Source organism: Boleophthalmus pectinirostris, unplaced genomic scaffold (assembly GCF_026225935.1).
Source record: "Boleophthalmus pectinirostris isolate CB_2022bp ecotype Guang Dong unplaced genomic scaffold, ASM2622593v1 HiC_scaffold_20, whole genome shotgun sequence".
In the NCBI taxonomy this organism is placed as follows: Eukaryota; Metazoa; Chordata; class Actinopteri; order Gobiiformes; family Gobiidae; genus Boleophthalmus; species Boleophthalmus pectinirostris.
In genome coordinates, this window is record NW_026571153.1 from 1,537,015 (window position 1) to 1,548,514 (window position 11,500).

An 11,500-nucleotide genomic window follows, 5' to 3' on the forward strand; every position below is an offset into this window, starting at 1 on the left:
CGAAAACTAAACCAGGAAAAAAATCTGGACAAAAACTAGGACTAAAACAGGATTTAACCAGGGCTAAAACCAGGACTAAACTAGAACTAAAACAAGGACTAAACCAGCACTAAACCAGGACTAAACCAGGACTAAACCAGGACTAAAACCAGGACTAAATTAGGTCTAAACCAGGTTTAAAACCAGGTCTAAACCAGGTCTAAAGCAGGACATATCCAGGACTAAAACCAGAAAAAACCAGGATTAAACCACGACTAAACAAGAACTAAAACCAGGACTAAAGTGAGGACTAAACCAGGTCTTACCCAGGTTTAAACCTGGACTAAAACAACAGGATTTAACCAGGTCTAAACCAATTTAAAACCAGGGCTAAACCAGGTCTAAACCAGGACTAAACCAGGACTAAAACCATTATTAAACTAGATCTAAACCAGGACTAAACCAGGTCTAAACCAGAACTAAAACAAGGACTGAACCAGGACTAAACCAGGACTAAAGTGAGGACTAAACCAGGTCTTACCCACGTTTAAACCTGGACTAAAACAACAGGTTTTAACCAGGACTAAACCAATTTAAAATCAGGGCTAAACCAGGTCTAAACCAGGACTAAACCAGGTCTAATCCAGGTCTAAACCAGGACTAAACCAGGACTAAAACCAGGACTAAAATTAGGACTATAACCAGGACTGAACCAGGTTTAAAACCAGGTCTAAACCAAGACTAAACCAGGACTAAAATGAAGACTAAAACCAAGACAAAAACAGTATTAATTCCTAGATCTAAACCAGGTCTAAACCAGGACTAAACCAGGTCTAAACCAAGACTAAACCAGGTCTAAACCAAGACTAAAACCAGGACTAAACCAACGTCTTCCTGGTTAGAGTCAAGTCTGATTTTATTCCACAGACTGAGAAAGTGTCGACTGAGGCTCGAGCTCGTTCTGCTTTTACCCTTTATTCCTTTTTCATGGCAGCAGCTCGACTCTCGTTCATTCATAAAAACAACGAGAGGAAACAAACAAACGAGTGAGAAACGGAACGACAAATACAACAGCACAAACTCAGCGTCATAATTCATGAATCTGCCCACAGTTAAACATTTACACTTCTTTATAAAGTGGAACAGAGCGGTGCACAGTTTTAAATCTTCTGTACAAGTGTTCCAGAGTAGAGAAAAAAACAATAAAAAAAAACATTATCACGATTATTTTGTTCAATATTGAAATCACGATTATTCAAACGATTATTTTTTAGTTACACGATACATTTATTCAAAAAAAACACTTTGTTTGATTGATAATTTACGCAAATCTTTTCAAATAACCTTTCGGCTATGATAACATAAAATTCATAAAATAAACTTTGAACATGAAAAATGGCATAGAAAAACATAAATGTGTCCAAACTAAACTCTATATCCAGCTGTTCTACAATCTCTATATGTAAAAAATAAAATAAATCTACACTTATTTATATGAACTATATCCTTAATAAACTTAATTAAGCTTTAATCGTTTCAACTCGATGAAATGAGTTTGGTAGGAAAGCCCTTTTCCGCCAGTAAAAAAAAAAAAAAAAGCCTCACAAAAAGAGTTTAAACGTCATAATTAGGAGATTTAAAAGTCATAATTATGAGTTTAAAAGTCATAATTATGAGTTTTAAAAGTCATAATTATAAGTTTTAAAAGTCATAATTATGAGTTTAAAAGTCATAATTACGAGGTTAAAAGTCATAATTATAAGTTTAAATGTCATAATTATGAGTTTAAAAGTCATAATTATAAGTTTTAAAGTCATAATTACGAGGTTAAAAGTCATAATTATAAGTTTAAATGTCATAATTAGGAGTTTAAAAGTCATAATTATCACTTTCTGTGAGGCTTTTATTTTTTATTTACCGGCGGAAATGGGCTTGCAGAGTTTGGAGATTGTTTGATACACAAATCGAAATCACGATCACAATTCGATTAATTGCACAGAATTATTTCAGAGCTTCACACCTTTAACAGAAACACAGAATGTCCTAATATTTTTTTTTTTTCTGATTTTCTTTGTGATAAACATTTCCATATCTCTGAGCTGAAATCGGTTCTTTGGGATTTTGAACATATTCTGTAATGATTTTGATGAAAGATTGTTGTTTACTTTGTACAGTTCTTTTAGGAGGAGATTCTCTTTTATTTTTTTATTAACAGAATTTAACTTTTGAGACAAGACACCTGAAAGAAATCTGAATAAGAGCTCAAATAAAACAAGAATCTAGTTTATTTCAGAACACGTTTACAGGTTTAGAAATGTATGATTAGTTGTAAATTGGTTGACTTAATTGTACTTTTACAGTAACATCATCAAGGTGTGTGAAGTGTCTTGCTCAATTACACAACAGAAACAACAAAAACAAACCTCTCCCTCTGTTGTGTGTTTACGTTGAAGAGCAGTAGTTGTATTTGGATCGTTTACTCTGATTTTTTATCCTTGAATCTTCATTGAAACGTTTCTCCTCGTCAGATTCTCTCTCTCATTAGTCCATTGACACTCGGAGTGTAATTAACGCCGCACTAAACCCGGTGTAAAGAAACTGCGAGGAGGAGAACGCTCCATTCATAATCACGTCCGCACCTGTCGAGACGCGCTGGGATTCTAATCATTTAAATGTGAGGGAATTAAAAGACAAAAACGCAGCCGTCGGTGGTAATGAAAGGACAAAAGAGAGTCGTTAAAGGAGACACGATACGACCCGGGACAGTCGCCTCTATCAGGGTTTAAAGGTTGTATGGAGGATTTTTTTTTTTGTTCAAACTGTCAGTGAAAGATTAAAATACCATCACAGAGACGCAGCAGCTTTGTAATTATGATGACCAAAAAAAAAAGAACGAAAATCTATCAACTGTGGACGTGTTGAGGCCAGATAAACATCAGCCAATAGAAAACGAGGCTCCCTCATTTTCTATTGGCTGTTAGGGTTGTCAATCAAACTCCCTAGTGTAACTGACTCGTCGGAGCGCGGGGATTACGTGGTTTACGCAGCGGTTCTTAGAGGCTTTTTCGAACTGTCGCTTCCTCGCATTTCGCGCAAAGTTTGTCGCGACGGCGGACGAGAATCCACGACCGGTTCGCCGCGAAAGAAAGTCCGTTTTTGAGGTCGCTGAAAGAAGAAGAGAAGAGGAAAAGGAGCGAAGCCAAACTGAGGTGATTCTTGGAGATCTCGTCCAGCGATGGCGCGACCGAAGCAGACGAAGGGTCTAAAAACTGACGCGTCGGTCGCTGAATTACTTCTAGACAGGAAACTTCAACAGTAATTCTGAACGCGCACAAGGACTGTCGCTGTATTTCTCTTCCCTTAAAATAATCCTCTATACAACCTTTAAGTCCACCTGGTGCCCTAGTGCTAATATGGATTGGTGTACCTTTGAGATGTAAGTGAGAAGTTGGATTAAGACAATTTTTACAACCAGCTCATGTACTTGGCTCCCGGATCTTGTTAAGCCCATGATGTTCATTTTGTCTTCTTATCTACTTTAACTTCTTGGGTTCTTTTTAAAGACAATACAGTAAAGTGTGATTTATCTTGTTGACATGTTTCTGCTGCTGCATCTTCAGAACTGTTCTCGGTGTTGGTGGTGACGTGTCGTATATCAGCTGTTGTTACTTCCTGTGGGCGTGGTCAGACCTGGTGGACCTGCAGGTCGCTCAGACTGACCACGCCTCCCGATGTTCTCTGGAGGAGGGTGTCCCAGCGACACAGACTCTCTGTGGAGGGGTTCACATTGATGCAGACGATTTGACACTGGACCGTAAATTGGGGTTAAATGGTGTTATAGTGTTTATATTGTTATAGTGTTAACAGTGTTTATAGTGTTTATATTGTTATAGTGTTAACAGTGTTAATATAGTGTTTATATTGTGTTATAGTGTTTATAGTGTTAATAATGTTGTGTAATAGTGTTTTATATTGTTATAATGTTAATAGTGTTATATTGTTATAGTGTTTATAATGTTGTGTTAATAGTGTTTTATATTGTTATAGTGTGTTAAGTGTTAATAGTGTTAATAGTGTTTATATAGTGTTATATTGTTTATAGTGTTTATTGTTTATGTAATAGTGTTTTATAGTGTTTATATGTTATAGTGTTTAATAGTGTTAATAGTGTTTATAGTTTTAATAGTGTTTATAGTGTTAATAGTGTTTATATTTTATAGTGTTAATAGTGTTTATATTGTTATAGTGTTAATAGTGTTATAGTGTTTATAGTGTTTATAGTGTTAATAGTGTTTATATTGTTATAGTGTTTATAATGTTGTGTTAATAGTGTTTATATTGTTATAGTGTTAATAGTGTTAATAGTGTTTATTAATAGTGTTAATAGTGTTTTTATTGTTATAGTGTTAATAGTGTTAATAGTGTTTATATTGTTATAGTGTTAATAGTGTTTATAGTGTTTTTATTGTTATAGTGTTAACAGTGTTAATAGTGTTTATATTGTTATAGTGTTAACAGTGTTAATAGTGTTTATATTGTTATAGTGTTAATAGTGTTTTTATTGTTATAGTGTTAACAGTGTTAATAGTGTTTATATTGTTATAGTGTTAATAGTGTTTATAGTGTTATAGTGTTTATATTGTTATAGTGTTAATAATGTTGTGTTAATAGTGTTTATAGTTTATAGTGTTATAGTGTTAATAGTGTTTATAGTGTTTATATTGTTATAGTGTTAATAATGTTGTGTTAATAGTGTTTATAGTGTTAATAGTGTTTATAGTGTTTATATTGTTATAGTGTTAATAATGTTGTGTTAATAGTGTTTATAGTGTTTATATTGTTATAGTGTTAATAATGTTGTGTTAATAGTGTTTATAGTGTTTATAGTGTTTATATTGTTATAGTGTTAATAATGTTGTGTTAATAGTGTTTATAGTGTTAATAGTGTTTATAGTGTTTATAGTGTTATAGTGTTAATAGTGTTTATAGTGTTTATATTGTTATAGTGTTAATAATGTTGTGTTAATAGTGTTTATAGTGTTTATATTGTTATAGTGTTTATAATGTTGTGTTAATAGTGTTTATAGTGTTAATAGTGTTTATAGTGTTTATATTGTTATAGTGTTAATAATGTTGTGTTAATAGTGTTTATAGTGTTAATAGTGTTTATAGTGTTTATATTGTTATAGTGTTAATAATGTTGTGTTAATAGTGTTTATAGTGTTTATAGTGTTAATAGTGTTTATAGTGTTTATATTGTTTATAGTTTTAATAATGTTGTGTTAATAGTGTTATAGTAGTGTTAATAGTGTTTATATTGTTATAGTGTTAATAATGTTGTGTTAATAGTGTTTATAGTGTTAATAGTGTTTATAGTGTTTATATTGTTATAGTGTTTATAATGTTGTGTTAATAGTGTTTATAGTGTTTATAGTGTTTATAGTGTTTATAGTGTTAATAGTTCAGTAGTGCATACATGAGCTCATCGGTGCTGGAGCTGCTCCGGTTGTTCTGCAGAGTTTTCTTGTTGTGTTTTCTTATTTTAGTGTTGCTGACGTTGTTGGGACTTGGTGTGTGGAATGTGTCAGGTTGTGTGTTGTGCTCTGATAGTTATAGTTCCGCCAGTAGTGACCAAAATGTTTCTGGCCTGCATTTAATACATATTTTTATACTTTTGGCCTAAGCAACCCCAACAAAAATGTTACCACCAGCCGCCACTGCAACAGAATGTTATTTTCGGAGAGACAACGAGACAAAGAGACGCTCTCCCTCTTTCTCTGGTTCTAAAAATGTTCCTCTTCCAGAAACGAAAATGTGAGACAAAAGGAGAGGAGGGAACGTTTGGTGTGAAAATCCTACAGAGTCATAAGTCCACGTCCAGAACACACTCACTGACCGTTCACAAGGAGAAAGACACAAAAAGTCACTGAGTGCGTATATATGCACATCAGTATCCCGGTTATTAGCCATATCCCGGTTCTGTCAGTGTTCGTGTTACTGTGTTTACATGTGCACTGAGAAACCGGGACACTCATATCCCTGTGTACATGATCAAATGGAGTATCCCGGTTTCTTGACATAATCTTACAAATGCGCAGGCGCAAAAATGAACTTAAATCAATTTCATAAACCAGGAAAAATACCAGGAAAAGTAGCTCCTTAGCTTCTTTAGCATAAGAAGCTAAGGAGCTACGAGATCTCCCACAATCCACTGCACACATCAAACCTACAGATTCTTCATTAAAATCTTCTGCATAAATAAACTCAACTTTACATCATATAAACCATAAACACTATAGACACATCAGCCCGTTTGATCAGATCATTCAGCTGTGATCACATTTGTTTACGTTTTACAGAAACGAAACTTAAAGGTTGTATGGAGGATTTTTTTTTTTGTTTCAGATTGTCAACAATAGTTTAAAATACCATTACAGAGACGCAGCAGCTTTGTAATTATGATGACCAAAAAAAAAAGAATGAAAATCCATCACCTGTGGACGTGTTGAGGTCGGATAAACATCAGCCAATAGAAAACGAGGCTCCCTCTTTTTCTATTGGCTGTTAGGTCGTCAATCAAACTCCCTACGTTTCTAGTGTAACTGACTCGTCGTCGCGCGGGGATTTCGTGGTGTATGGGGCGGTTCTTAGAGGCTTTTTCAAACTGTAGCTTCGTCGCATTTCGCACAAAGTTTGTCGCGATGTCGGACGAGAATCCACGACCAGTTCGCCGCCAAAGAAAGTCCATTTTTGAGGTCGCTGAAAGAAGAAGAGAAGGAGAAAAGGAGCGAAGACAAACTGAGGTGATTCTTGGAGATTCCTTCCAGCGATGGCGCGACTGAAGCAGACAAAGGGTCTAAAAACTGAAGACGCGTCGGTCGGAATTATTTCTAGACAGGAAACTTCAACAGTAATTCTGAACTGGCTGTAAACAAATGTGATTTCTAAAGTAAAGAGGCGGGAGGAGATGTTTCTACTGAGGAGCTGTGGAGGAGGAAGGTGGTGTCACACATGCACAACATTTGAAAAATTATTTCTCTTCCCTTAAAATATCCTCTATACAACCTTTAAGACCGTTTGGCTAATTAGCATAAACTGTTAGCGGCGATAAAAACAACTCGCTCCTTGCGCCGCTGATGCGATCAGTTTCTTTTGGACTAAATGACACGACTCTGTGGATTATGTGTGTTATTTCTGTGACAGAAGAGGTGCTGATGATGGTGAGTCTGTTCTGTGTGTGTGTTGTACAGGAGATAGTTCATGTTTTAGCTTTTCAGCGTCACACGAGTGCAGGTCGTACGAGTGCAGCAAGTGCGGTCGCACGAGTGCAGGTGCACGAGTGCAGGTCGTACGAGTGCAGGTCGTACGAGTGCAGGTTTAGTGCAGCTCTTTAATTTTACAGTCATTTCACTCGTTTGGTCACTATTATTTATGTTGGTCAATTTATTTATGTCACTACTGTTGTGGTGAAAGGCTGGAAAGTGTCTTTTGGACGCATGCGACTCAACTTTATGTTGCAGTAACCGGGATACTGCGTTTACATGCCACAAGTATCCCGGTTACTATCGGAATAAACCAGCTACAGTAACACGGTTTCTAATAACCAGGACACTGCCATAACCGGGTTACTGCGTTTACATGCACCATCAAGAAACCGGGATACTCAAAAAACCCGATCATAACCGGGTTATTGATGTGCATGTAAACACACTCACTGCTAAAGAAGCTCAGATGTGCTGTTGTCCAGGCAGATTCCGAGAAACCTGAGTGGAAGAAAAACGCGTTACTGAAATATTTACGCAACCTCTTTTGTTTTTTTTTGCAGGGTTTATTTGGGCGGAGATAAAGGAGATGTGGGACGGAGGTTTCACTGAGTACATCCACGACTGGTGGAACCTGATGGACTTTGCCATGAACTCCCTGTACCTGGCGACCATCTCCCTGAAGATCGTGGCCTACGTCAAGGTAAAGACGAGACCTGCACATAAGGTGGAGGGTCTTTCTTCTTCACCTGGAATGTCCCACAGTGGGGCATTAAACATGTCTTCGTTGCATTTGTTTGATTAAAAGTGTTTTATAGCTCGAAATTACCTCAAAAACATAAAGCTTTACCACGTGCAGGCTTGCCTCTCCACAGATCTGACCATGAACCTGTCTCTACTGTGATAACCAAGTTTATTTCCATAGTGTGGAGTAATTGAGGCAAAACTGTAACATATCCACAGAGTCCTGGTTTAGTCCTGGTTCAGTCCTGGTTTAGTCCTGGTTTAGTCCTGGTTTAGTTCTGGTTCAGTTCTGGTTTAGTCCTGGTTTAGTCCTGGTTTAGTCCTGGTTTAGTCCTGGTTCAGTCCTGGTTTAGTCCTGGTTTAGTCCTGGTTTAGTCCTGGTTTAGTCCTGGTTTAGTCCTGGTTTAGTCTGGTTCAGATTCTGGTTTAGTCCTGGTTCAGTCCTGGTTTAGTCCTGGTTTAGTCCTGGTTTAGTCCTGGTTCAGTCCTGGTTTAGTCCTGGTTCAGTCCTGGTTTAGTCCTGGTTTAGTTCTGGTTTAGTCCTGGTTTAGTCCTGGTTTAGTTCTGGTTTAGTCCTGGTTTAGTTCTGGTTCAGTTCTGGTTTAGTCTGGTTCAGTCCTGGTTTAGTCCTGGTTCAGTCCTGGTTTAGTCCTGGTGTAGTCCTGGTTTAGTCCTGGTTCAGTCCTGGTTTAGTCCTGGTTCAGTCCTGGTTTAGTCCTGGTTTAGTCCTGGTTTAGTCCTGGTTTAGTCCTGGTTTAGTCCTGGTTTAGTCCTGGTTTAGTCCCGGTTTAGTCCTGGTTTAGTCCCGGTTTAGTCCTGGTTCAGTCCTGGTTTAGTCCCAGTTTAGTCCTGGTTTAGTCCTGGTTTAGTCCTGGTTCAGTCCTGGTTTAGACCTGGTTTAGTCCTGGTTTAGTCCCGGTTTAGTCCTGGTTTAGTCCTGGTGTGGTCCTGGTTTAGTCCTGGTTTAGTCCTGGTTTCGGTCCTGGTTTAGTCCCGGTTTAGTCCCGGTTTAGTCCTGGTTCAGTCCTGGTTTAGACCTGGTTCAGTCCTGGTTTAGTCCTGGTTTAGTCCTGGTGTCCTGGTCCTGGTTTAGTCCTGGTTTAGTCCCGGTTTAGTCCTGGTGTGGTCCTGGTTTAGTCCTGGTTTAGTCCTGGTTTAGTCCTGGTTCAGTCCTGGTTTAGTCCTGGTTTAGTCCTGGTTTAGTCCTGGTTCCTGGTTTAGTCCTGGTTTAGTCCTGGTTTAGTCCTGGTTGAATGAATGATACACAGATTGTTATTATTACTTCATGTGTAGTATTTATTTATTTATTTATTTATTTATTTATTTATTTATGTATTTATTTATGTTTCGGTCATAGTCACAGGCAGAACATGCAGCGTGTAACATTATTTACAGTTTAAAATCACATCTTGAATCATGTTCTCGTGTTTGCGACGCTGCAGAGACGATCAGAACACATTCAGTGGAGACATTCTCAACTTGACATTATTACTGATTGTACGTTAAGCTGCACTGTGGAACTTTTCTGCTGGAGGCTTGTCTCCATGACGATGTTATGCCTTTGTCTGGAATGTCTCACAGTGTGGCATTAAGGGCGGCAGTAGTTCAGTTGGTGGAGCATTCGCCCACTGATCTGAAGGTTGCTGGTGTGATTCCAGCTCCCACAGATGAATGCTGTCGTTGTGTCCTTGGGGCAAGACACTTAACCCACCTTGCCCACAGTGTCTGTGTACACTGGTGTGTGGTGTGTGTGTGTGTGTGAATGTGTGTGTGTGAATGTGTGTGTGACTGGGTGAGTGGTTCCTTGTTGTAAAGCGCTTTGAGCCTTGAAGGTGGAAAGCGCTATAGAAAAATGTGACTATTTAACATTTCTATCTTCACGGAGACAAAACCAGACCAAGTGGATCTGTGGAGAGGCGACCCCGCTCAGTCACAATGTTTGTTTTTTAAGTATTTTTGAGCTGTAAAACCTGCACCTGTAACTGAATAAATGTAAAGTAGAGCTGTTTAAAGTCACACTGTGGAACATTCCAGGCAGAGAAATGACGTATCCATAGAAACAAGCAGGTGATGAGCCCCCATCCGAAAAGTTACACAGTGCACCTTTAACAGAAAGTATGCATCAAGCCAATGATGTTCATTATGTCTTCTTATATACTTTAACTTCTTAGGTTCTTTTTAAAGACAATGCAGTACAGTACAGTTCTGAAGATGCTTGCATCTAGCAGCCGAAACATGTCAACAAGGTAAATACACTTTACTGCATTGTCTTTAAAAAGAACCTAAGAAGTTAAAGAAAGTGTGCATGTTTTTCTCTGTGGACGTGTCTAGAGGTTAGCGCATTTCCACACAGAGCAGGGCTCTGAATAGTTCCACTTTGTCTTGAAAATCTTTTAGCCCTTTGGAGCGTTCAGACTCTGAAATGTTATTGAGACTCAACATTACATCTGAAAGTTTGAATTTTAAATTCAGAAAACAAGCCATTTCTCTCTTTTTTACATACACACACTGCAGTTTCCCTCCATATTCTCCAAGACTTTCAAGATTTCCTCCAGTTTAATTTTCAGATTCTGGATGATTTGTCTGAACTCGTTCAACAGAGCCTCAGATTTTTTTTTTTTTTGATACTCTTTGTTTTAAGGACTCCAACCCCAACACACCCCACTCCTCCAACGAGTCCGGTCAGAGCTCCTAAACTGATCCCTGCCGTAAAGACGTCTAGAACCACGCTCGCTCCGGTCGCCACCATCACCATAAATTTGCCCTTTTTCACCTGGTTTTCAAGGCGTTGTGCCTTTGCATTACACGACTCCATTTCATCTGTGACTTCCTCAAGTCTCTGTCGATAGGTGTCGTAGAGCTCGAGGAAGTCTGCAAAGTAATAGTGTAGGAATCGCCACAGTTGAACCACGACTGGCATAGTTGAAGGAGCCGCTTTCCCTTCTGCATAAAAGATAATTTTCTTAATCAGACGGGGAAAAAATACATGGGAATAACAAAAAAATAAAAATAAAAAACTGTAAGAGCCCAGGCTACATACAGTTCCTTTAAAGGTTGTATAGAGGATTTTTTTAAGGAAAGACAAATCCAGCGACAGTCCTTTTTCAAATGTCGTGCATGCGTGACTCCACCTTCCTCCTCCACAGCCTCGAGAAATAATTTAGAGACCGACACCTCAGTTTTTAGACCCTTCGTCTGCTTCAGTCGCGCCATCGCTGGAAGGAATCTCCAAGAATCACCTCAGTTTGTCTTCGCTCCTTTTCTCCTTCTCTTCTTCTTTCACGACCTCAAAAACCGACTTTCTTTTGTGGCGAAACTGGTCGCGGATTCTCGTCCGACATCGCAACAAACTTTATGCGAACTGCGAGAGAGAAAAAGCCTCTAAGACCCGCTGCATAGTTACCGTAGAAACGTAGGGAGTTTGATTGACAACCTGACAGCCAATAGAAAATGAGGCAGCCTCGTTTTCTATTGGCTGATGTTTATCTGGCCTCAACACGTCCACAGTTGATAGA

At 38.3% G+C, this 11,500-nt stretch overlaps 1 protein-coding gene across 1 annotated transcript in view; it reads left to right on the forward strand.

Moving 5' to 3' along the window:
* Positions 1–10,680, forward strand: part of LOC129409882 (short transient receptor potential channel 5-like) — a 66,684-nt gene extending 56,004 nt beyond the window's left edge. The window contains exons 10-11 of the mRNA XM_055156791.1: positions 7,805–7,944; positions 10,627–10,680. Of these exons, the coding sequence (XP_055012766.1) occupies positions 7,805–7,944; positions 10,627–10,680 (194 nt within the window). The remainder of the gene's footprint in view (positions 1–7,804; positions 7,945–10,626) is intronic.
* The last annotated feature ends 820 nt before the right edge of the window (positions 10,681–11,500 follow it).